A 27,910-nucleotide genomic window follows, 5' to 3' on the forward strand; every position below is an offset into this window, starting at 1 on the left:
GCATCATTCAGAAACTAATTTCATTCCAGCCAATATTAATTCACCCGAGTATCTTAGAATCTCCTCTGGTGCAGTTCAACCATCTCAGTGTCGACGAAGTTTTCTATGCCGTTAGTCTTATACCACTTATCTCAATAAAAACAATAAAAAATGATAAATATGCTGTATCGTATTCAGAATAAGGGAATGGACAAGGGTTTGCGATGTAATAGAGTTTGCTAAAAACCTCAAATGGAAATGGGCTGTAAACATAGCTCGGAGAAAGGACAATCTTAGGACAAATTTAGTCATCCAGTCGTATCCAAGAGGTACAAAACGTCCGCAAGGTAGACTTAGATGCCGCTGGATCGATGAAATGATAAAGTTCTGCGGAACTAGGTGGAAACGCAACGCACAGGACCGAGACAAGTGGAATCAGCTTGGAGAGGCCTTCATCCTGCAGTGGATAGATTCAAGCTGATGATGATGATGTTGTATTCAGATAGTTAATTATCCCGGGATACGAACTGTCTAGTGTGATGTTGTTTTAACACATGGCCGTGTTAACTGTTTTAGAGCGAGATATAGTACGAGAATTATTATTGAGAATTGAGATGCAGCGATTTTTTTTAATTTACCACGAGTTGATCATTGAGTATAAACACAACATATTTTTAAATACGTCATACTTGATTCTAATCAGATGCATTTGGAATCAAGTAAGATGAAATGCTATGTTTTACCAATTATTGTAGATAACCGCCTTGTATATGGAATTTCCCTGAGTGATAACCGTGTTATTTTGAATCAAGAAAAATAACTGAAACATGTTTCCCATTTGTATGTGCATCTTCATGATCGTTTAACCCCTATGAAACTTCTGCGTTTAATAAATTTTGAATAAAATTCACGATTGGATAAATTTATTGTCAAGTGGGGACCAAGAAACACACATCGTTGAAATTAAAATTGGTAATTTTATGTCGTATTAATAGCGACTAATAGTCAACCGATATAATGTCGCGCGTTAGTGTAAATAGAGGCATTTAGAGGTCATCTTGGCCTTCTATCAATGAACCGTGGAACAACATGGAAAAACAATGTGACATATTATTAGACATGTATTACTATGACTCAAGATTGACTGTAGCTATTTCAATGATACTATTTGATTTACTATTCACGGTCAGTTCCGTACATTATGTCAGCGTTCAATGAAATACATGTCAATACATATAGCATTTTGAGGCCTTTATTAGGTAATTTTTAGACCTGTATATTGGAGTTACATATAATTAGTATTATACAATAATAATACTACACTGATAATACTTTTAAATTGGTTATTAACTACTAACTTTATTTTATATGCCACAGTCTGGAATATAACAATTAATGGATATTTAAAAAATATCCATACTTATCCCTTAAACAAAAGGTGAATCAACATTTTTGCTCCTAAATGGAATGATTTTAGCCATACACTCAACCCCTATTGGAAACTACCCCCACTTGGGTCGTGCTCTCGTGTTATACTGGAATCATTTTTAAATTGAAGTTAATGGGTCCATCAAACCATAGCTTCCCCACACCATACTCTAATCTAAAGTATATTTTTATCACCGGGGGAATGTCTCTGGATTAGATACGAGAATGACTGAGGCCGCCATGTACGCATTGACTGAATCTAAATAACTTTAAATTAAGTGTTCACAATGGACAACATGGGCAATTTGCAAGTGTATTCAATAAACTACATATTTTTCTAGTTTCGAAGACGTAATGTTATTATTTGAAACAATGCCTGTTTCTATGCTATCAAATAATACCAATGAAACTAGAAATCGCTTCAATCACTATCACTACCAACAATTCCAATGTTAAATGATATCAAAGGTTTTTTTGTTATTACAATGATACTTGTACCTAAGATACGGTGTATCACATATCTAAAAATATCACTCGGAAAAATACAAGTTAAGATTTTTCAGTCGTTTGAAGATTACAGAGCTTTAGCAATTTCAAGTTTCGGATCTGAATAGATTTAAAATATAAATTGCCGTTAAAAGAACATACTATTTTTGAGGTACCGATGTAAAAAAAAAACTTCGAAATCAAAAACATATTGCTGATGTGCCCCTCAATATATTAGTTCCAGAGTTCTCGTTTCTAAAGCGATGGGTTCCAATAATTATTCTGCGTCTAGATAAAAAAAATTCAACACGTATGTTGTTGTATCCAGAGTAATCATTAACCAAAATAATAACTGACAACCATTTCTTGATAATAAAAAGGGAGGCAGCCAAAATCTACACCGGATATTGAATCCGATGATGACGATAATCTATAATACATCTTTGTTGGTCTCCTGTAGTTCAGTTCGTAAGGTTAAGTTCCGGCTTCGATTCCTGGTGAGGTCACAATTCATTAATTATGTGATTTTCTCAAATCCAGAGTGCTTATGTGATTTTTTTCACTTATACTACTACAATACCGTTACTGTGGATTATTGTAGTATTAAAAAAATAATAATATATATATTACAAATAATATATCCTTATAATTTACATAACATCACAGAGTGGTGCATCCATTATATATCGGCCAATGTGCTTTACTAAGTAGGTAACCATTGTGTACAAATCATGCATAATTTCAATAACAAACATGCGTCCTATGTGTTATCTCAAAGTTCATTAAATTCCTTTTATAGATAATACAACTTTTAACAAAAATAATACCATATCCTTCTTCACATTTTTAAAAATTAAACTAAAACTAAATAAAATATTATGGCTTTATTGCACACATCACTTAACTCGTATTTAACTATTGCAAGAAAAGCCCCTCCCTTCGAATATAAGTAAATTATGTCTTCGCGTCATTCCGAGCGTATATTTGTTCGAGTCCTAGACCTTTGAAGTCCAACAGTCGTCTGGAAGGTCAATACCGATATTGGCCTGGGGCACTGCAGACGACGCCTGCACAACTCAACATTACTCAGGCTTGACGGAGAAAGGCATGTGAGCACAAGTAAACCGTACACGCCTGATTTCACGTACACCTGTGAGACAATATATTTGGCATTCAATATGACGCACTTACAATTTTATCGAGACATATTATTATCATTAGCGATATTTATGTTAAAAATCTTAAAAAGCTTAGTGTCAAAGTGTATTAATAATAAATAAATCAATAGTTTAACAGTTGAAATATTATATAGAAACTTAAATTTAACACTACTATACTAACTACTCAAAGTAAATAACCTTAACGCCATATTATAGGGTTAAGAAATAAATCATCCGAAATAATTTATACACTTAAAAATTCTTATATTAATTCTGCAAATATATTAATAAAAAAATTGAAGAATATATTAATTAACGGTTTATAAATAATGATAAAATTTAATATAAGACATATTGAATAATTCTCATACATCAGTTAACAGTTCGTACCATTAACTTAATAATGTCAGTATATATTATATTCAATGTTGAAGGAAAAAAATTCAACGCATCTATTCTATACACAATGCTGCTATCGGCGGCTATCGAAGGTAGTTCATCATATTATGTATGTATTGATGTATTAGATATAATTGTTACAATAAGTTATCCGTCTAAACTGTGACAACTGCCTATCTCATTCTAAAAGTTTATACAGCCAAGAGTGAGGTGCTATTAAAATATAGTAATTTTTGACAGCACAGACGGTTAACTTATTGTAACAATTAACCGCCTCAATAAATAAATATGATAAACTACCTTCGATGTCCGCCGATAGCAGCATTATGTATAAAATAGATGCGCAAATGCCATAATATATTTAAATCTGTACTGGACAATTGCATCCAGATTTACACGATTATTCAAAACAATCTATGAATACGATATTGAATAAAATATAATGACGTGACTATAAGGAAGACGTTTATTGAGACATTAATGTAAATACTGAGCAAGTGCAACTACTACAAACTGGAAATACAATAGACCATCGGTATCTGAAAAGATAAGGATGGGTTATTATGATAAAAAGAAAAAGCACGCAAGAAGCACATACAAATAAATTAGTTAAGTATTATTATCTTCATCTGGTCATAGTAAATCTTATTTGTTTTTTTATAAATAGTTAAAATAGCTTTTAACTGCTTGATGTATTCAATCATTGCTAAGTAGCTATTAGTTCCCAGTTATTATTATAAAGCCTTGTTTCTTTAATGTTACGTCATTTTTAATATCCGCATTCTTACTATTTTATTATGCAATAAATATGACGTGGGTAACGAGATATCAATGAAGGTTCATCTCAGATTAAATGTTACTTCCTGCAAAAAATAAAATAATATCATCCACCTATTGTATTGTGTAACAAATATTAAAGTTTATGGTCTCATTTCATTAATGGCGGCCTTCTGACGACTTTTACGTTTTAATGGTACGTCTATATTAATATTGCAATCATTAAACGGACAGTGAAAGATCTGCGATTATGATTTACGTACTCACCTTGAGTAAAATGCATTGAATAAACAATTACAAAAATAACACTTTTACAACCATTATGATTACAGTATCTGCTCCAAGAGAATAAATAAATTAGGGGTATATTTTCAAATACCTATAAATCTATAATTTAATATTTGCGATAAACGATATTTTGTGTTGATTTTAACATTAGTTCGAATAGCTCCTTATTCCATTGTATTTTACCAGGTTTTTCTTAGCCCATATTCTTGTTTGTCCGGTGGTTGTTTATCCAGTACAAATCTTGCAATCAATTTTTAACTAACTTCCCGACTAGCTAGACATTTGAAACTTTTAGAATATATCAGAACACGATGCAAATGCATTCTTTTATTACTTTTAGCCATCTTTAAGTAGAATTGCATTCATTTTCAGTTAATTCTGTTTTGTATGAAAAGTTATTTTGGAAGAAATCCGTAATCCAATCCACTAGTATTGGTTGCTAAGGGGGTAGTCCTAGCAACTAAATTATCATATATACGTGCGTTACTATGGAAAGCAAAATGACATTTTAGTATTCTATATTTCTTTGTTTGTAGCTAAATAGCAAAAAAATGATTTGTTGACAATTGCCTTATTTGTCCTAAATTATTAATACATAGAATTGTCAAGCTTATATGATTCAACAGAAAATTTAAAAAACGTGGTATATAAAAAATTCTTTTTATCTTGTAAGTATTATTATCAAGTTAAATCAAAATGTCTATCTTTATTAGCCGATAAACTGTGTATTGCAATGAATATAAGCATAATAAAATTAGTATCTTCTTAATTAATTTATTTCTGTACTTATGCCCTTAAGTTTTTATACTTTTATGGCCGTTTTATATAAATTGTGTCAAATTACGTAAAGAATACGCACGTATTTTTGTTAAGTTATGACAAATATTTTTAAGAAAAAACTAGTATAGAAATGGACAATGAACATTTATTATGAAAGTGAAAGCAATACAAGAGACTAGCAGGATCACTGTGGTCTTTTTATCTTGATAAGATACAAAAATATTATTTTTTTTTCGTAAAAAAATGACACTTAAATTAAAACGAAATTATCTTTATCGATTTTTATTGGGAATTGATAGAATTAGCATTTTACTACAAACCTATTTTGTTAATTAATTATAGTATTTGTGAGTTTTGTAAAAATACGTTTGACATTTTTTTTTTAAATTGTACATATTCCATTATTGACAATAAGTGTTGCAAACTGCATAACTTCCAAGTAATCTAATCTGTACGAATATTAGATTATCGGAATGTCGTTTTCATTAAAATATTAGACACGCATAATAACGATTTCAACTAGGTAACTGGTTTTAAGTAATCATTATTCAAACAACCCAGCAATTAGCTACATACTTATTTAAATTATATAATAATGGCTCTAATACAATAGCTACCGTATTTACGACTAGCAATTATTATTTTGGACATTGTAAAATATGTTTTTTATTATTATTTAAACATACAGTCAAAAGTCTTGATTCACTTGAACGAATATGTTGATTGGTGTGAAGTGTAAAATTAATTTTGAATCCCTGTTTCGTTTAGTACTATTTATTTAAGTATATTATGTTACTAATGCCAGACCTTTAGGACTCGGTTATATCCCTAATAAATTAGTTATAACCGATGGTACACAAGACGTGTAAGATAAAAATAATAATTATATAAATAAGTAATTTTAGGCACCGATAATACTCTCTGATTGACGAAAGGGTATAACAATATGAAAAAAATATAATATAGAATATAAAATAGAATAACACATAATATTATCATAAATATGATTTCAAAAATATTTCTGAGATACCTACGTCTTTGCATAATATTATACAGACTTGTGAGAAATGTAGGTAGAAAACATAATTATATTGATTGTTATTTATAGTGGATTTAAAAATCTGACAGTAATTTCATTGAAAGCTGCAAAGATTATCGGTTGACCTTTTCGAGATAAAGGTAAAGTCTATTTTTTAGAGAATGATTTTTTCTAGAAATTTCTTCGATGTCTTTATTTTAAGACATATAACCATTTTATTTTCAATTATTCGTCAAACGATTACTTTCCGATTGCCTTTTACAAGGGATGCTCCTTTTTCAGTCTCTTGAATCTTGTAGGTCACTTCTGCTCTTCAAATATTTTTGCTTGCTATCGCGAGGGACGGTTTCCAATCCTAGCATCCTAAAGAATTACAATTTATATGCACTTGTCAATTACCTACGTGATGGCAGCCATGACCTATTCTGGGTCAGAACTGTTTCCTCGTGTCTAGCCTATCAGACACAATTAGCGACGGGTACATTTTCAGTGATGTGCTGTTTATTTAGTTTTTGAAATTTTATTTTGTATAAAATTGTTTGTTTTTTTTTCTTCTTCTTCTCTCTTGTGAGGGTAATATTATTGTTATAATGTAAATCTCATGTTGTAAACGTCCTGAATTTTAATTAGTGAATTATGTTTTGTTTTTAAATAAATAAATAAAATGTAAGTACTAAGCTACATAAAATAAAAATTACACTTTAATATAAGTAAGTATATATATATATATTTAATATATAAAACCTTTTTAAGTAACTGATGAATAAAAGTTTTATTATTATTATTGAAAGATTTTCATATGTATATAAGTATAACTACATACCTAATAAAATATAAAGTGTCCTCTAATTAAGTCAAAATATGATTTTCATTGCCAAGCTTTAAATTAATAAACAACGCATAATTCAATAAAACTCTATACGTATCATAACCAGTTTTTTATTAAGGAAGGTCAATAGATAGATACAATAAATATCAATATGTCATTAAGGTATTATATATACCTTACTTGATGTTAATAGTAACATAATATATAGTTAAAAGAATATTCGTCTAATCAGTGATTCCCAAACTTTTTTGTTTGACGGAACCCTTGAGACATTTTTTTTTAAATCTAGCGGAACCCCGAATTTGTTGACACAAATTAAGGTCCAGGGTGATAAATTACAAAATTACCATCCTAAGCAGGACGTAGTGATATAATACCGCTCCTTACTATTATAATTTTAAATCAAAATTCATTACCTACTGCAATTTCTGTGGTGCTTTCTTAAACTTATATACTATGCATATAAAATGTTTAAAATTATGATTTAGATATACTTCTAAAAATATTCATAGGATACTAATCGCGGGCAAAAAAATGTAGAAAAATGTGAAATAGACTTAAACGATTTTATTCGAGTTAGCGTAATTTTTCATGAAATATTACATACCTATAGCTATTATCAATAATCATCTAAGTGTTTGATGTGAAATACGATAATGTAGTAAACACTGTTGACTATTAATAGTATACAATTAAATATTACACTTTATTATACGACTACAAAGAAAATCGCACGATTTACTCAGTCAGTAGGTATGCAATGCGGTTGGAATGTGGCAGGATATAGATCAGGTTAGCAGGCTATATGAAATTTAATACAAACCCACAATAATACTTAGGCTGCTTGACTTGCGTCAGATACCTACTCACTAGTCGTGGAAAAGATTATGTTGAAATATAATTTCCTATTAGTTACCGGATTTATGAATATATATTATGTTCATATTATAATTATTGTACTTGCCTGTTATATTAAACTAACTCAAAGCTTCCTTTTTAAAGATATCTCGATATCAACTGATAAAAATGTCCGTGTAATTTTTCATTTTCATCTAAATATTTATGTTACCGTGCTAAGGAAAACTACGGTATTTTTCGTTTTAGTGAAAATGAACTTTAAACTACCTTCTCTCTAGTAGTATGTAAAATTATTAGATTGTTTTGATATTATTATGTCAAAAAAATCTGTCTATTTAGAGAATACGTAAAAACAATCCAATAATTTTACATAATATAAGAGAAAGGGTAGTTTGAAACTTGGATTCTCATTTCACTAAAACTAAAAACACTGTCTTTTTACTTAGCAGGGCAGTAGCAGCTGTGCGTGCTATTTCTAATAGTTTAGAAAAGATATAGCTTAATATTAAAATTATAAAACAATTCGTTAAATTAAATGATAATTATAAAATTGCACTAAATTGTGCACTATTATTAGTAATAAAATCAGTTAAATAAAAAATAATAACTAATTAGAAGAATTGATCAAGTATTATACTTAGTACTTACTAATTTATTTGCATAAGGATCAGTAATCGTTGACAACATCTTTAAACTTTCGCAGAGTATTTATATGTAGGTATACAGATTTATACAATTGATAAAAATATTGAATCAATCTACTATAATATTACTGTCTACTCAATTATACTGTATGTTATTTACTAAATGAGTGTTTAAAAATTATGAGAGAAATAAACTTTAAATAGCGGGATTTTATTAAGTAGATTATTATTTTAAACAAATATAATTATGTAAAAATACTATGCGTCAAGAAACGTTTTTTTACAGTTTAGTATTTCATAATTCAAACCTTCAATTGCACATTTATGCAAGGCTATGAATTATATATATCCAACCTTACTTTTTGAAAATGGTAATTTTTCTGTAAACGAGTCTTTAGAATATTTTTAATTATTACATTATTTTTTCCTTTCACTGTATCGTTGAAATCAAAGAGCAGTATTTTTTTGTTCAAATATGTTTTTTTACTATTTTTTTATTTTATACTTCAATAAATATTATTTTACAAATTTAATTAAATATATATTTCTTTTATTTTGTTTGTAACTGTCAACTCATGGTGAAACTGCATTGTATTGTTGTTTTTATTTAATAAAACGAAATCTTTTGTAGTACTTATTCCACTTTTAATTAATATATTAGGACCGGTTTCGTCCGCCTCAGTGGGACATTTTCCCACTGAGAAATGTCCCACTGATGCGGACGAAACCGGTCCTAATATATTAATTAAAAGTGGAATAAGTACTACAAAAAATTGCGTCTTATTAAATAAAAACAACAATAATATATATTTACTAACTAACCAACACCATCTATTAACTGTAGTCTTATTTTAATGAAAACAAATACGTGTGTCTGACAAAATTTAGTGTGCACTATTTATGGCGGATCTTAACAGCCTACCTCCACCCTTCGCCTATGCGTGATACACACACGAAACAGGGCCCCTCAATACAGCCAAGTCCAAAAACTGAGTACAGTAAAGCGTGGTACATATAGTATGGAAAAAAATATCGCTGGTCTCAACTGGAGGTATATAATACCTAAGTACAAAACATCAAAAATGTATATACATAATATTATATTATTATTGAGTCCACGGAATATGTAAAACAATAATTGATTTCTGCTAAATAATGTGAATAAATGTAGGTACATGACTGAAATGTGTGAAATCAGCTTGGGGACGTCTTCATACACATGTGAATATGTGAAATAGGGTACAACAGTTAAACCTCTAATTAATTATTCTATAACAATATAGAGATACCATCTGGAGAAGATGATTAATTATAAAATTATTCAAATATTATGTACTGCCTTCACGTAGACAGGATATATTATCACTTTATTAACATTGTTTTTTTTCTGTTTTTCAGGGGGTGTAAAGGCTTTCAAAATGCGGGGCTGGTTCGATGCGTTCAGGAGCGATGGAGGACCAACGCTTTACAGCTTCAACAACCGCACCCCTGTCACCGGTGACGTTACGATCATCACCCTCTACGTCATATTTGCCACCCTTTACCTAGCATTTCTAGTCATATTTCCAGGAATCAGGAAACAAGTAAGTATTTTTATCTGAATAAAATAAGAATATAATACCAAAATCTGTAATATAATATTTTTTTCACAATTTAACTTCACCTCTTGAAATTTGCCTTGTTAGCATATCATAATACCGTAGATTAATCACCCCTGAATTAAAGTTAAGTTTTATTTTTGGAAATATCTTTCGAGATCCTAAAACGCTGCAAGTCTGTCTGGAAAATATTTCATTGATTCTTTTAATTTTTGACAATATATTTTACGTAGACACTGAAATTCTAAAGAATATTTTAAAAAAAAATGTTAAATTCATTCTTGGCTACTCCGCCGTATACAAATAGGTGGTGGGCCATATTTGATCTGCGGGTCGTAGTTTTCCAACCCCTATCGTAAAACAGTTTAATGATTAATATATCATATTATATTGGAATTGTTTGAATAATACCCATTTTATTATTGACTGATGGATTAACTTAGTTAATAAATTAAATTTAAATAAAAACAGCGAAAGAAGCTTAATGTGATAATCAATGAATAGTAGAAAAATACCTACTGAAAAAACAACAAATTCTAAAAAGGTAGATGTTGCAACTACTAGCCGCATATTATTAAAAAATGTCAACTAATTTTGTACTCGGTGTCAAAAAAGTTTTCTAGAGGGCTTTTGATAGTAAGTAGGTAGTTGCATTAACCGTTAAAACTAAATTTTAATGCACCTACGCATGCACATTTCTACTGTAATAATAACTTGTTTCCGTTTATACGACGATTATGACGATTGGGAGAAACCCAATACAGAAATTAGTCATACAGGACATAGTACTATAAGGAGTTTTATATCACTAATTCTAGTTTATCAAATGAGTTTTTCAACGTCTTATAATACGTTATTAATAATTTGAAAATAATTTTAAAATTCTGTGACCATTCTAACTTTATTTAATTTATAAAACCTGGTCTATGGTTTATTCAGATTTTTTGTATTCATATTTTTTATTTTATTTTCAGAGATTCACAACATTTTCCACCGTCACACTGAGTTTATTTGTCGGAACAGTCATATTGGGTAAGCCGCATTATTAATTACACTATTATAATATTTAATTAATGATGATTATTAGCTAGAGTCGATCCACTGCTGAATGAACATTTTCCTTAGCTTCTTCCACTCTGTATAAGAAGAACTGTATAAGTTCGTCTATCCGGCGTCGTTATGGTCATTTATGGTTATGGTGTATGGATGCACATAGTTGAATTGGTAAATCACATTGACGCAAATCTAATGGCAGCTATTTCCACTCCCGTTGAGCGTCATAATTCTTTCAAAAAGATTTTTTCTATTATGTAATATAGGTATAAGTTTTTTTTTAATTATATAATAATAATTCCATTTTTCAATATCAAAATAATTTATTTAGGTATAAAATATCTCAAAATTAAAATAATGTCGACAGTAGTGAACGTCGAACAGAATAACACCACATTATAATCGAATCAAAACTATGCAAACTGGATCGTAATCCGTGGTGAAAATTCAAAATAAAAGAAACATGCAAAAATACTTTATGTATTATAAATATAGATGATAATATTACTAGTCATATATTTAAAACTCAGATATACAATATTATGTATTCTTATTTCTGGTGCATATTTTTTTTTGTAATCACATAATCTTAGTCGGGTTTGGCGCTTGTCCGACCGTCCGTGTTGCTGGCCCCAAGCAAGGCCGAAATAATTAACGTAAAACACTTTGCGGAGTTAAAATTTATTCCATCACGTTTCGATAGTGAATACCATAATATTATGTGATAATACTGCAATGAGGAAATGGCATTTTTATCTGTTTGGCTACGAGAATGAAGTCCGGAAATATCAGATTGAAGAGTCATAATAAGTATGAAAGATTATTATTAATTATTATTACGCTTTTAAAATAATAATATGCCAGTTTATCGCTCACTAACTGAAATTTCATTGCCGGTTATAATTAATAGGCTGAAAACTAACTTCTTAATTGGCTATAAGTTAATAATGGTAAATATACAATGCCGCACTCTGCTTGGGGAAATAAAATAAAATACAATGACACAGCGGATAGAAAAAAACAATGTTACGTATATAGGTAGTTGCCAATTAATTATTATACAGGTAAAAATATGTCGGTTTAATATGCACGTAGGCCTCAGAAATTGACTGATTTCTAGGCTCTTTGAGATGAGCGATTCGTATACGTACATAATGGAATGTCTTCGTATTTTATAATTTTTTTGGAAACCCTCTAACGATTTTTATTTGCGATAAGTCCCCGCTAAATGTTAAAACACAGTATGAAAGTTGTGCCTAGAGCCAAAGTATTAAGTTAAATACACATACATATTTACTTTTACAAACAGTTTATTCTACCTGTTCTTTTACAGTAATTAAATTTACATACATTTTAATTCCGAATCCAAGTCGAGTTATGAAATTTATTTTCTCTCTACCACTCACTTCCGGATAAGGTGTCCTCTGCCCAGATAAAAAGCTTATAAAGAGTCTTAAATCTCAATCTGATAAAAAAAAGTTTCGTCATTATTATTGTCTCTCTCACTGATCGTTCCCTTATGTCTAAGGGAACAGGGAACATTTCTTAGCGACCAAGACTTTCCACCCCTCTCGGTTTTCTGCTTCTCTCAAGGCAGGGTGAAGGCTGCCTTCAGTAAGCTCCTTGACATATTTTTGAGAGTCCTACCTTTATCTGTAGTCTCTGAATGATTCACTGCTCGTCCTGTGCTCTGTCCAAGAAATACAAATCATTCTGCGCAACACCACGTTTCAAAGGCATCAATTGCCTTCCTCTTCCTTGCCTTCGAGGTACATCACTTGACACCGTACAAAAATATGGAGAACACTCATGTTAGCATACTGCACAAGCATCATCTTTGTAGCAGTTGAAATTCGTCGATTCTACTATATAGTGTCATGGCATTTTTTGAAATCTGTGTCCTATTTCTGCTACTTCACAACCATCTTTACTACTAATGGTTGCTGGTAGAAGGTTAGCCTGATCGACAACCATTTACTTGGTTTTATTCCTATTAATAAGGAGGCCATATTTGCGACTCTCTTTCTCTACCCGGAGTAGCTGCTTTGAGAGTTCTCTTTCATTAGCAGCAATTATCGTAATGTCATCTGTTGTTTGTTTATGTAGCAGTTTAGAGAATATAATATATAGTAAAACTACTTATTGGTAGCTATATTAGCGATAAAGCATTTAGCAATGCCGATATTTGATCCAAAGTCATATTACTTGAATTACGTCATATTTACAGAAAAATGTATGAAACAAACAGATAATCTAAGTTAAAGACAAGTGGAATAAGTAATATCTAGGCCATATTCTAATTGACTTAGCGTGTTTACTCTAAATAGAAGGTGATGCGGCTAAAGCTATTTATAGAAATCCGATGTTTACCAATATTACACGTAAGTCTATGTGGTTTCACATTCATTATTAAGGAATAGATGAAATTGATTACAAATCTTATATATTATCATATACTAGCTGCCCGGAACTACTCTCTACGGGACCAAATGTGGTGTGGTACGAGATTTGGTAATTTGTAGTGAAAAATAAAATTGGTATTATAGTTAGTGTCTATTTTTAATTTTAGTTTTTATATGACATAAAAGTGGAATATTATGATCATAATATGCTTTACTATATCACTATTAGTAAGTAATTTATAAAAAAAAAATGGTTGGGCCAATTATGGTCAATCTCAACCCTATATTTTCCTCCTACCTCCAATCCTCATTATTGTCGCAAGTCCAGATGCAACTCAGTTACGGGTCATCAGTCGACCGCGATTGAGAAACAAAGTTGGTTACTTTAAGACAACTAGCGTATCTAGGTTTGTGACAGCTTGACTGTCGTTAACGACTAATTTAAAGCGCATACAGAAAGATATAAACAGTTAAGTGCAGACCACATGCATATACAGTGTAACCGTTGTAGAAAAAATAATTCTATTCGAGTCTCCGTTCAAAACTCAGTAAATCAAACAACCTGTCAAGCGGTGTTATCAGCACATGGTGTCTCCTCATTTATCATATAAACCCAAGTGTACCGTGCGAGTGCCTACTAGGACGTAAGGGCATGCACCGGGGACCAGCTTCAGTCAGACAGCTGAACATCAATAAGGTTAATGCCTGGGCTAACTCCCGTGTAACCCCTTCCCCAGCATCCACATTCACCATCACAAGTTTATAAAAATTACAGTCCACTATAAAAAGCACCGCCAAATAATATAATAGTATATGTAGACATTTAATTTAGTTTTAGGTATGGACAACAACTGCATCTAATAGGAGCATTTAAAAGGTTCCAATTATTAAAAAGTTCTCCTTTGAGGTTATTATTATGTTTTTAGGTAGATTACCCAAACAACACAGTTAACATAATTGTATTAGTAAAATGTTTGAATCGTACTAACATTAAACGTGCTAAAGGTATAGAACATAATTGTAATTTTTTTTCATTATTATAATTATCGTTTAAATTACAAATTTTCTCGCGATTATGCTATTACTTCGAAAATACTAATCCATACTTTGCATAAATTTTCCATTCATTAAATACAACAATTCCCACAAACTAATAATGCAAACGTGCACGAGTTCGTGATAAAATTATGAATCGACGAAAACATTTAACAAAATTAACAAGCCACCAATCAAGACTCAGCCTTATCGTCCTCATGATCATCATTTTTCTCATGACCGGCCTCACGCCGCAAGGCCACTGCCGTAATCGGCGTCCGAGATCCGGCGTGGGTCGATAGGCGTCGCACTGCGGCGTCGACATCGACAAAAACGCGTCGATTTTAGAATTTGATAGTTATCCACTGATATCACTTTTCCGTACCAATAACGTGCATTATAATCATAAGGAGTATATTAATGAGATATAACACTTATTGTAAGTGTGGATATCCCAATTTCAAAATACGTTATTGTTATAAAATTGTCAAAACAAATTAACTCAGTATCACTGGCATTTATTTACATTGAGCACTGACAAAAGTAATCATCCCACCACAACGCGATGGTAGGCTTGGAGTATAGCTACATATAACTTTTAATATTGTACCTATTTTTACATATATTTCTTCATTTTCTCTATAATCCGATGTGGAGTTGCCCACCTCACGGAGAGGTTTCGTAACATATGTATTACGTGAAATTGATGTTAGCCACTACTATCCAAAGGTATATTGAAAAAAACAACATTTGACCCAGATAGCCAGACCCAGGATTCAAACCAAAGACCCAAGACTTAAAAAGCCAAAAATTTACCGCTCGGTCATCGCGGGTGTTATATCTACATATTATATTATATACCAATTTTACTTAAATAATATATTTAGAAACGATTCTATAAGTCTATCTTCACTAATATATACGTCAAAAAGCTCATTTTCAAAAGTCACATTTTCTGTGTTAAGTACCCATGTTTGATCCCAAGTTGATCACAGTTTAGACCTCCACAAATTGAAACTTAAACTACCAGATTTTTGAAAAGAGAAATGGATGTAAGTCACTTGCTCTCTCTATTACGTCCATACTTAGGTCCACACACACATGTGAATTTGCAAGATCCGAGACCCTCGACATTATAATCTTGACGCGTAACTGCTCGGCCATCGTAGGTGTGAGAGTTGTGATAAGTAAATAAAGCATAATTGTTAATATTTTTACTAGCTTAAATAAAATTTGGACGTACAATAATCAAGAACTATCAATAATGCGTTTGCTCAAACACATTACAAAAAATCTAATTTAGAAAACAGAGCCTAATAATTTAAAAACTAAACCTCAAAAGATTTTATTATAATTAACAAAATAACAGAAAGGCACTTATTATCAAAAACGTTACACTGTTATACCATCATTTTTCAAAACCTCAAAAATTTCACTAGAATATTAATTCACTACTTAACCAGTAAATTCTATATTATGTGATCAAATGTGCAGATAATACCCAGACAGACACATTCATCTTATGTATTTTAGCTGATTCAAACTATCAGTATTAGCTTCAATATTGAGACGACACCAAAATTATATTTGATATAAATAATAAGGATTAGAAGTAATTTTTTTATAAAAATCGAATTTTTAAATTAAATATGTTAAAGATTAAAACCATGAATTGATCAAAAATCTTTTCAATGCATTAGAGAAAATTTAGTGAAATAAATTTTTGAAAAAACATTACCATAAAATAATATGTAATAGGTAAGTACCTAAGATGGTTTTCAATTGTATATTTATTTTTGTAAGTACATATAAATTAAAATGGTTTAAAATGTATATTATCAAGAAAATGTCTCAAATAATTGCAAGCTTCATATTTTTCCGCTGGGTCCATACGGTAGGCGAAGTATTCACCTTATTTTTTTCATTAATACCGCCAGGCTTATAATGTCGTAGGTTCCGGATTTTTCAATGTGTGTTTGGCCCCAGAGTATGAACCTAATAGGTTGAGCAAGTGACTAAAATCCATTTCTTGTAAAACATAAATCTGTCCCCTTGAAGCGTCCACATAAGATTATAGAACCAATTAATATATATTATATGAACGTAGTAAGCAAAACATATGTAGAAATGTATGACATTGTGTGTATTGAATATTCCTATTTTTAAACGTGTCGCGATCTGTATTTCAATGTTATTTTACTCATTATTGAAAGTAATGATAAAATAATACACAAAAGCATACTGGGCATAGGGTCGGGATTCCCTGCCTTAAAGAAACAGAACCCTCACGGTAAAATCATCGGTCAAGCTTTCAGGAAAAAAACTATTATAGTACATCCAATTTAAGAATGTGATTTCGCTTTCTCACCTCTGCAATTCAATTCAAAACATATCTATTCTTTAGAATCTAAAAGCTTTTTTTATCGATACATAAATCAAGCGCGTATGTTTGGTATCTGGAATATAAATAAACATACAAGGTCGAAAGTCAAATTGGATACAATCGCTTCTATTGTAGTCATCAGAGTAGAATCATCGCAATTTATTGTCACAATCAATCGGTAATGGATCACGAAAAGCTAATATCATATTCAGGTCACGGATCATTCTAAAGATTGTACAATTTTATTATGATTAAGGAAGACGCAAATCTTCATCACGAGATAGACAACGCATCATTTTATGTATTTGTCTTTAGTATTATCTTATTTGTATTTTATTTAAATTGGTGTATACTATTTATTGTTATTAACTCATTGGAGACAGACAGAAAAGGAGAAAAAAGTGGATCAACAACTAGATTAAATTTTGTAATAAATTCAACAAGAGTTTACTAAAACTGCTACAACTTTTATATAATAGGTATGATTAAATACCATATTTTTTTCAAACCTTGTGTAGGTATTAAAACACTCCAATTTAAACTCATCTTTTTTAACGGCCCACATGCTCAGCGTAGGTCAAAATTGAGTTTTTATTGTATTTTCAAACCATGATCCTGGACATTCCTTAAACGTTGTAGATAATATATTTATATAATTTTGAAGCCTTATTATCCTTTATATTTATTTTAAACATTTAATGACTGCATAAAGTATTTTTATTACATAAAATAGTATTCTTTTAAACCTCTCGCTCTAATGTTTTAGAATATAGTCATATTTCGGTACATGAATGTGCAGTGGTGTTAAGATTTTTTACATTTATTAATTTTTAAACGCATATATAAAACCATTAGTATAATTTATGACAAGATAATTTTAGTAAAATATTCACGATAAAATATTATATTGATAATCTCTGTGATCCCAAATTTGACAAGAATTAGGAATTTTATTATTCAAAAAATCGGCAATATTAACACAGTTGAAGATGATTCTAAAGATTTTTATTATAAACTATGTTTTTGACCATTCAAGTGTGATAAACATCTTACGAATAATGATTGCTTTATAATAATTATTGACCTAAGAATAAGGTAGTGTTTTTTTGAAATACGCCATTTCTTTTGTCATTCCCCAGTGGTTAAGCTACAACATACGGCCGTAGCCATAAATTGACAAACTATAATTGAAGAAGAGAGTAAAAATTAATAAATGCGTTTAAAAATTAATAAATGTAAAAAATCTTAACACCACTGTACATTCATGTACCGAAATATGACTATATTCTAAAACATTAGAGCAAGAGGTTTAAAAGAATTCTATTTTATGTAATAAAAATACTTTATGCTGTCATCAAATGTTTAAAATAAATATAAAGGATAATAAGGCTTCAAAATTATATAAATAGATTATCTACAACGTTTAAGGAATGTCCAGTATCATGGTTTGAAAATGCAATAAAAGCTCCATTTTGACCTACGCCGAGCATGTCCCCCCTTAGTATGTAGGTAAATTTGTACGTTTTTAAGAAATATAAATAAGTAAAAAATGTTTTATACAACACTACAACTCTACATCTGACATAATATTGTCTAAGCTCATTTATAGAGCATAGACAATGACGCAACGTAAACGTACACAGTTTCCAATTTGAATTTCCAGAGCACCTCGTCCGTTCCATTAAATTATCTAAATTCAAAAGTACAATTATAAACCTTCACACGTACAACATAGTTTATTACAGGTAATATCAGTTTATCTTGCCGTGTAATATGTAATTGTGTTTTATACTAATTATAAACCAATATAAACGCCAACATATATTTCCGTAAATGAGACCCTTCCAATAATCACATCTCGCATACAGCGCAATCATCTGAACAATATTATTATTATATTACGATAATATTATTATCGATTCCGATATCGAGATTCCAACATCGTCGAACACCCCCGATAAAAATAAAGCATTATTACCAAGGACAAGCGGCGTCAAATTGACATCGATTGCCCAGAATCAATTAGTCAACCGGGGCCTTATGTTAGAACTTGCGAGTTGTAGTCGCCCGGTCGACATGACGTCATATGACATCATTGTGACGTACTACCGGAGTGATAATAGCATTCGAGAAAATAACGCTACTAAAATAGTGGCGTTATCCATTGTCCCCATACACAAATAGGTGCTTCATCATAATAATATCTATGGTGAGCCGTGTGCGTTGGATGGTTTGCCTTGAGCGTGTATTGGCTGACGTCACAATTACGTCATGTCGTCGGGTGACTTGATATCACTAGTTAGAACATAGGGCTGCAGCGGCGTCAAATTTGCGCCGACTGTATCCAACGTGTTAAATAGTGATTGCCCACGATTTTGTCTGCGAAAAATTCAGAAAGACTGTGTAGACAGATTTTAGATACATAATAAAGTTCAGTGTCAACAATTTAACCTTTTTTAGTGCACAGGAATTTGGATGCGATTGTTATGGTTCCTATCGTCGATTATCATCAGTAATATTGTACCGCTTTTTTGTCTCTTGCCTTGTCCTTCCGGCTATGTCTTATTTTCTGCGTAAACTGTTGAACCTCAAGCTAATATTTATAATCTTGACTAATTACAAAGTGGGTTGCCTTTCCATTGGTGAAATTTTAAAGACCCCAGGTAACAGATGTTAGGATTAATTTGTATGATCATAATAAATGCTATATTATAACAATATTAGTAATTAATTTATATAAAATAGTATTATAACATTTTTGGTAATATCTTGTCTAGTTACCACTTCATAACTTTGCACTTCGGCTCTAGGATGACATAATATATTATAATACATCACATAATATTATATTCTATTTTTTTTACATAAATATTATCTATGTATTTATTTATTACTATATATTATAGTAATACAAGTGAACATCATTTAATCTAATTATGTGTGAGATAATCAGGCAAAGAGGCATATTAGTGTAGTAAAAGTGCAAAAAAAGTGAAAAGTTATAAAACGTAATAGATGAATATCGTCACCTCAATTAATACTACAACTAGATAACTTGATTTTCACTGTTTTTGAGATAGCTATTGAATATGATTCTACATTTCCTTTTCTACAAAATGATACAACTAGGTAAGTTAGAAGTTACTGGGAACTGTATTAATTTTGTGTTTGAAAATATTAGTTAACTTTAAAACCATAAATACATTAAATAAATACAATATTATTTCGTTTAATTGGAAATTATTTAATTGTTACCAATTAGACAAAGCTCGATTTTCCATTTTTATTTTAAATAATAATTATAGTCTAGATTTAAGTTAATCAAGTAAAGTTTAAATTTCATTTTCCCAACAATGACCAAATCAGAGTTATTCAGTTGTAGTATTGAGGTGACGATATATATTTAATTTAGTTTTATGTATGCACAATTTCTTCTAATATGAGCATTTAAAAAGTCCTCGTGTGAGGACTCACGCAGCACGCTAATTTTTATAATCTTGACTAATTACAGAGTGGGTTGCCTTTCCATTGGTGAAATTTTAAAGACCCCAGGTAACAGATGTTAGGATTAATTTGTATGACTCCTATATGGAATCGATAAAAACTCTAGCCCGGATGGTAAAGGGTGTGAATTAGAATCCTATTTGGTCGAACTATCTTCTCTATAATCTAACGGGTAAATCGATCGTACCTGGTTTCTGCTAGAATCTATGTATCCTTAGTTTATATCCGTTGATTTAGCTTCTGCTTGTTTCACCTACATAAACTGCTAGACATCATCCACAATATGACATGCTGCTTCTCCAGCCGCGCCATATCACGGTAAACTGGTTTAGGGGACCCGTTTTGAAAAAAAATATCCATAATATTTTTATTGATTTTTAAGGCGTTGGGAGGAGATCCAGTATGTGCCAATAACTTCCACATTTTACGCTGCCTACTACTAAAATATAGCTTATGTGTATTTTAACCGCGGAATACCCCAATTTTTCAGGTACATTACCATAGGTATAAACACATATGTGTTATTACGGGCTATCGCAGCTACAAATGACTATCAAATTCGTGTCGCTTAACGTTTATAGAGTATTAGTTATGTCGTCCGCGCTAGTTTGTCTTTTAGACATGCCGCATCAGAATATTAAAGTAAACAATAGATTCCCAATAGGAACTTAAAAAAAAAATATCACACGAACTCACACAGATACTAACAGGCCACGGATCGGTGCGAGCTTATCTAAAAAGATTTAAATTGAGGGATGACGACTGTTGTCCATGTGACGGCAACACATCTCAAACTGTGTGGCATGTCATCAACGACTGCTCTATACTAGAAAGGGAGCGATGGACTCTCAGGACTCGATGTAGACAACATAATCACGAAATTGACCTCCAAAAGCCTCACGAAGCACTAAGCAATAGAACAACACAAGAACACTACACAAAATATTTAATCCTGGCCATAAAGAAAATTAAAGATATAAATGGAGGCACCTAATTAGCCCCACATCAATGCAACTAACCCACCCAACCACCTTGTACGAAAAAGCAAGGGTATGGTTATTATTAAAAAAAAAAAATAGATTCCCCAGACAGTTGTACCAATTTATGAGTGCCACGGGTCTTCCAGTAGCCATATATCATAAAATTCCGAGAGGATTGTGGCCAATCCTTTCATAGTCTGTTCGACAGGCAAATCATCCGTATAACGATCCTCAGTTATGAGATTCTTATGAAAATAAAAAGAAGTAATATTCTATTTACTTAAAAAAAATCTTTTCTGGGGCGGTCCGGATCCCAAACCACCCTCCCCCCATCATTGTGTGTGCGATTATACATCTATGAACTTCCTGATTGATCGTTTCTTTCGATGTAGCAAATTCAATTAAATAATTAGTCGGTCACTTATTTTATTTGTTTTAATATATTTCGGTTTCGTATGATATATTAAAAAGAATGTTTTATTTAACGTCTTTGAATTTCGAATCATTTTCAATTCTTGCAATATCAAAAAGACAGGCTCTGAAATGGCGCAATATAATTGTGAATAATAATATTGCAATTGCGTTAATAACTATTTTGTTAAACAGCTGACCTTCGGGTGAACGATTGATTTTATCGATAACGAAGCCTATTTTTGATCAGGTAGCGAAATAACTCTACCGCAAATAAATCGCGATGCCTTTCATTTTGTTAAAACACGCGGTATGGGACTCTGCAGGTCTATTCTTAACGGATATCACCTTAGCACGCTTCCGTTATTTTCATTGGTCCAAATTAACACGGAATATATTCTTAAACAAAACAGCTATCGGCGGTTTTCTCTAAATCATAATACGGCAAAAATTTAGATTGGTAGACATGTTGGTCAAATTTGGATATGTTCGTGGTGCCGAAACCAAGCGGATAAAGTCGAACTAGCGCCATCTAGTCGGTAATGAGCCGAACACAAGAATTTTGTAAATTGATACGTCAGACATATCAACATAACCTACAATTTTATTAATCATGTCATTGCGATCGCAGTAAAACAGTCGGGACTCTCAATATCTAAAATTAACGTAGGTACCCTGTCTCGTTCACAAAGTTATCACGGCCAAAAGAGGGGCTGTTAAAAAATATCACCTTTTGACAGTTCAGACGGTTAACTTTTTTACATAATTAACCGCCAAAATACGTACAGTAATAAATTTGATATTTATTATTTATCACAATTAGCTCTTTTTGGATGTTAAGTGCTATGTTAGAATACGCCTGGCCTACTGGCAATAATGGCATCAAATCATACATAATTTTAAATATTTTATATATTTTAGAAGAATATATTTTTTTTAAAGTTTGTTTTCGACAGCGCTTAATCAAATTTAAAAAAAATGTTGTATTCTTAGTTCAATGAAAACATAAGTATGATATTATTATATATATATTATACAATATGTGCTTTAATTTTTCGGATTTCCACAGCCTACTCTAATATTATAGTTTGGTCTATGTAGAGTTTAATTGAATTTTTAAAACTAAACAATACAATCTGCAGTTTATATTATTAGTTCAATGAAAACAAATATGTAAGTATTACTGAAAAAGTTAAGTGTGCACTATTTATGTTGAATCTCCACAGCCACCATGTGATAACTAAATTGTAACCTGTATTCAAGATACTAATATTTATATTTTTTTCTAGTGGCTCGGCATGGATCTGGGTGGCACGTTGCTACAACAACGATAGAGTCTTCATATAGAGCCTTTTCAACTGAAAAGGTGGTCGCCAGAGTAGGAGCTCACATAGGGCTGGACCACGTCAATATTACGCTTCAAGGTAAACTATTTTTTTTTGTTATCTATCAACATTAGTATCCTAGATTAATCCATTACCAGACTAAGGCTTTTTTTAAGGTGATTGTACCTGGTTCCGGCGTATTATATCGCAAGATAATAAATATCAATGAAACTGTATAACGATTGAATTTTTTTTAGACTATTCACGTTTGTTTTTTTTTTTTTTTTACTTTAAATGTATTACGTAACATACTGTGAAATGAAACGCGTTATATAGTCGCAGTATATATTTGATACTCGGACGTAAAGCGCGGTGAGACACGCGCTATCTGGACAAGGCCTTGGTGACAAAATGGTTAGACATTACCGCTTTATTTCGTACTGTTGAAAACAAATTTAGAGTCACCTATTTATATGTTCATTTCCTGGACCCTCTAGGTACTTTTAACAGGTTTTAACGAATAATGAAATCAAATGATTGTGCTGAAGTTAATTATTTGTTAACAGTTCCCCGTTACGGACAAAAGATTTTTATACCTACCTACTTGATTCTGATCTCTTGGCATTGCGTATTGCTGTTTAGCATTTAACAGATTTGCATCTTATTTTAAGTTCCTGCCAACCTTTCTTTGAATTCATTGAATTGAGATTAATTGAATTAATCTGTGACTACTGGTATACCTATTCTAAATAATTGAAAATTTTAAAAAAAAACTCAGAAATATGTAGGTATTTTTTTGTTTTATTTTATTTACAATGTTATGTGAATTTTGGTTGTCTCTCGAAATAGTTTTCTAATAATACTCAGTCTAACAGAGGCACCTATCATAAAAACATGAAGCTTGCAATTTAAGACATTTTAAAGATAATTTAAATTGTTTTTCTAATAAAGGTATGTTTCTGGGGTTTTCCAAAGTATATACTTATATTAATTAATTACTTATGATCCAACTATACATTGAAAACAATATAAGTATTGTGAATTTTCCAAGGGCCTATTTCTAACTAGACCACCACACCATAAGCGGACACTATTCCACTCTTCCACCTCGGGCGCAAAATAATAATTGCTTACTGACTTTTCTTATTTTATATTTCATTAGAATATGATAGCCTTAGTGAACAGTCACTGTTAACAGTTATTTTCTGTAAAATTTGTCTAGTTCTCACAGCTACAAATTAATACCATAAGTAAAAACTGGTTTTGAGGCTCTATTTATTAAAAATATTTTCCTTATTTATGGATCCATAAAAAAATAAAACGAAATCACTTGGTTGGAATTTTCGTTCTGTTTTTCTCCTATTGTTATTTTTTTGTTAATTTACGTTTTATACAAATGCATTATTATTTATTTTTAGCTATGTAGTATAAAATATATAAGGAAAAATACATCTCCAAACTATGGGAATTACCCATATATATCAAATATCATTGGATTGAAACTAATGTGAGTGTAAGGGTTCGTAAAATATCCTCAAATATATTTTATCTATCACCAGTCATCATGGGTCTCAGCTAACCTGGTATCTTTAATAAAATTATTGAATCAACGGGGTTTTACCATCTCGATCGACTTAAAAACTGGCTGGTAAATTAGTCAGTGTTTAAATGGTTTATTAATGTCATATAGTACAATATATTATGTGTATTATATATTATATTCAAGATGTAGGCCTTAAACATCACTGAATCGATATAAATGACGAAGAGTACTGAATCAACTTGAAAATGCTTTCGTCTATAATAGTTATACATGTACTGTTGGTGGTAGATCTATATTATATTTACCTATAGATACCTATCAAATACCATCAATTCTGAAGTCAAAAATAATACAAATATTGGATATAGATAAATTTTAAAACTTTGTTTTTAAATATCTTTAGATATTACAAATGGCTGTGGTTTTGGTTTCTCTTCAATGGCATTTCTTTATTTTATTCCATTTGCTTAAGGCTATTATACCTCAGTTGAGGCATGGTCTAAAAATATCATGGCTAGGCGATGCGCGGATTGTGCAAATGACGCGTGCCGAATGAAATATAATTCGTCATATAAATCCAACATGCGTCCATTTAATGTTCTGTTTATAGTTCAATTAGTTACAATAATAATATATTCATTGACATGTTTTATTTTTCAAGTTAATAGGTAACGTTTTTTAGTCATCTTAACACGATTTAAGAATTATTACCCCCGTCGCCATCACGAAACAAATTAACGTGTTCACAACTCGCGTTCACTCTCCGATTGCCAGCGAGTCCAAAATTTCGTCGCACCTATAGTTGAAAATCATTTGCCGTTTCACTGAAGTCCTTGCTACGCGGTATCCAAGTACATGTATATTAAACCAATCACAGAACAGATACATAATATATAATATGTAAAAGTGATCGCCATAAAGCAAGGTATTGAAGCAGAGTGATTTATGACAATCAGGCCATAAAATCTAAGTAGAAAAGTGCGCCGACTGTCCCCAATTATTGAGTGTATTTCATTTACGTGTCAAACTTTAATGAATGTCATGGTGATACAGACGTAACTATTGAAAATAACATACTTATTCTTTAACACTTGTTTTAGTTTATTCCATATTTTTGTACAGTTCCCATAAATCAACATAATATCATTTTGAATCAATTTTGAATCGCGTCTAACTCAAAACTTATAAATTACATCTTACATCAAGTTACTTATATGTGAATGGGTACCGTAAAAAACTTTTATAAATCCAAATAGATAACTTTCATAAATAACGAAATTAGTTTACTAGATATTTAGAACATTAAGTTTCATTCACTCGTTCAGTTTAATACTACTGCATTTATATAGCGAACAGTTGTTGATTTATCAGGCGAACTGCATCTCTATAAACATTTGCAAATTTGCTTTTCAAGCTAGCCTTTTGTTTAATTGAGAACAAATGACAAAATTATTCGTGAAAGATGCTATCAGAATAAAGCAACTGAAATAATTTATTACACAGGACAAACGAATAAATTTAATTATCTTGACAGATTTTTTCATTTCAAGACATTCGTTTTAATCAGTAGGTGTACACATTTTGTACATATTATCTGATATAATATGTCGCTACATAAATATGGTTTTAAATATAAAACAGATCACCATCACCAGTTGGGATCGGTCCATTGATGGATGAAGATGACGTAACGTATTTATCCGGTCCAGCCAATTTTATATCACATTGCGTATGTACTTTTCTCTGCCTTCTTTTATATTGGTTTATTGTGTGATTTTTTGCGTTATACCCAACAGCAGTGGCGCACCCAGGGGGGGCAAGGGGCCCTGGCACCCCCCAAACATGAAAATTATCAGAATGATTTCGAACTTTTTGATTTGAACATTGAAACTGAAAGCCAATAAACTATACCTTTGGGCTTAGACAAATAAAAACACGGCAAAAACATGATTTGTAATTCTCCAGCACCCTTTTTAGAAAATCTTCTTAGATTTTAATTTCTAACACAAAAATTTCGACTCTAATCTCGAACACTAATGTCAGGTTTTTTTAGAAACCCAATCCCTAATGGAATTGTGAAAAAATTCTCGGTGTCCACCCGAATTCCGGAGTGGGGTAGGTCATGGCTGGGTAGGGCTGACAGGGCTCTAGCCTGGGGGCCCGAGCTGTGGGGGGCCCGGCGTATCGGGTTGACCAGATAAGTGAGATAAAAACACATTATAAATTAGCTTTAATAGTAAAAAAAAGTCGCCTGCGGTGCTATTATACTTCATGGCCATGAACATTTTTAATTATATAATTGTGCAATATACTTTTTGATTATTATGTGTCGATACTCGACAGCTCCATTATTAAAGTATAAGTAAGTACCCTTAATTTGAACTAATACACAATTTGAAAAACGTCAATGTAGTGTTTCACACTGCCTTTAATCTTAGCGGTAGGTAGGGGGGCCGCCAAATATCCTAGCCTGAGGGCCCGTTTCAGGATATGGGGACCATGTTGTAGGTACACCGAGTGCAACAGACAATAATAGACAGAATAAGATAAACGAGAAATTAGGCTGTGAAGAAGAAAAAGAGTCTATGGGACTAATTTATATTCTCCTCCTTGGACCCCCTAATATTAAATCCTGGGTGCGCCACTGCCCAACATCCACCTTTCTATAGCACGTGGCGATGGTATTTTTCTCTATCATTAAGAAGTTATATTTCAAAAGCTTATATTAGCACTGGTAGCACACGTGGTTAACCACTTTCAGTCAGTCTAGTCGTTTGAATAAATCTTACACAATGGCAATAAATCGTTTGAATGGTATCCTATCACCTTACCAGGTATCTTTCCTGGATATATTCAGGATATAAATAGTCTGTATATTATCTGAAAGTTAGTATAGTAATTATAATGTATGACGCCCACAATGGCCGAGCGACTTACCCGTCGGCTTATATAATGTCGTGTGTCCTAGGTTCGAATCATGGGTCTGGCAAATAAACACATTATTTTTCA

At 31.3% G+C, this 27,910-nt stretch overlaps 1 protein-coding gene across 3 annotated transcripts in view; it reads left to right on the forward strand.

The window, feature by feature from the left end:
- mol (dual oxidase maturation factor 1 mol) overlaps positions 1-27,910 on the forward strand; it is a 242,918-nt gene that overhangs the window by 181,407 nt on the left and 33,601 nt on the right. For all 3 annotated transcript variants that reach the window (XM_085944265.1, XM_085944262.1, XM_085944263.1), the window contains 3 exons: positions 10,066-10,250; positions 11,240-11,297; positions 23,323-23,457. In XM_085944265.1, the coding sequence (XP_085800391.1) occupies positions 10,086-10,250; positions 11,240-11,297; positions 23,323-23,457 (358 nt within the window). In that variant the 5' untranslated portion in view covers positions 10,066-10,085. The remainder of the gene's footprint in view (positions 1-10,065; positions 10,251-11,239; positions 11,298-23,322; positions 23,458-27,910) is intronic.

This window comes from Rhyacophila brunnea, unplaced genomic scaffold (genome assembly GCF_057557595.1).
Source record: "Rhyacophila brunnea isolate RB1 unplaced genomic scaffold, BYU_Rbru_1.0 scaffold_17, whole genome shotgun sequence".
In the NCBI taxonomy this organism is placed as follows: Eukaryota; Metazoa; Arthropoda; class Insecta; order Trichoptera; family Rhyacophilidae; genus Rhyacophila; species Rhyacophila brunnea.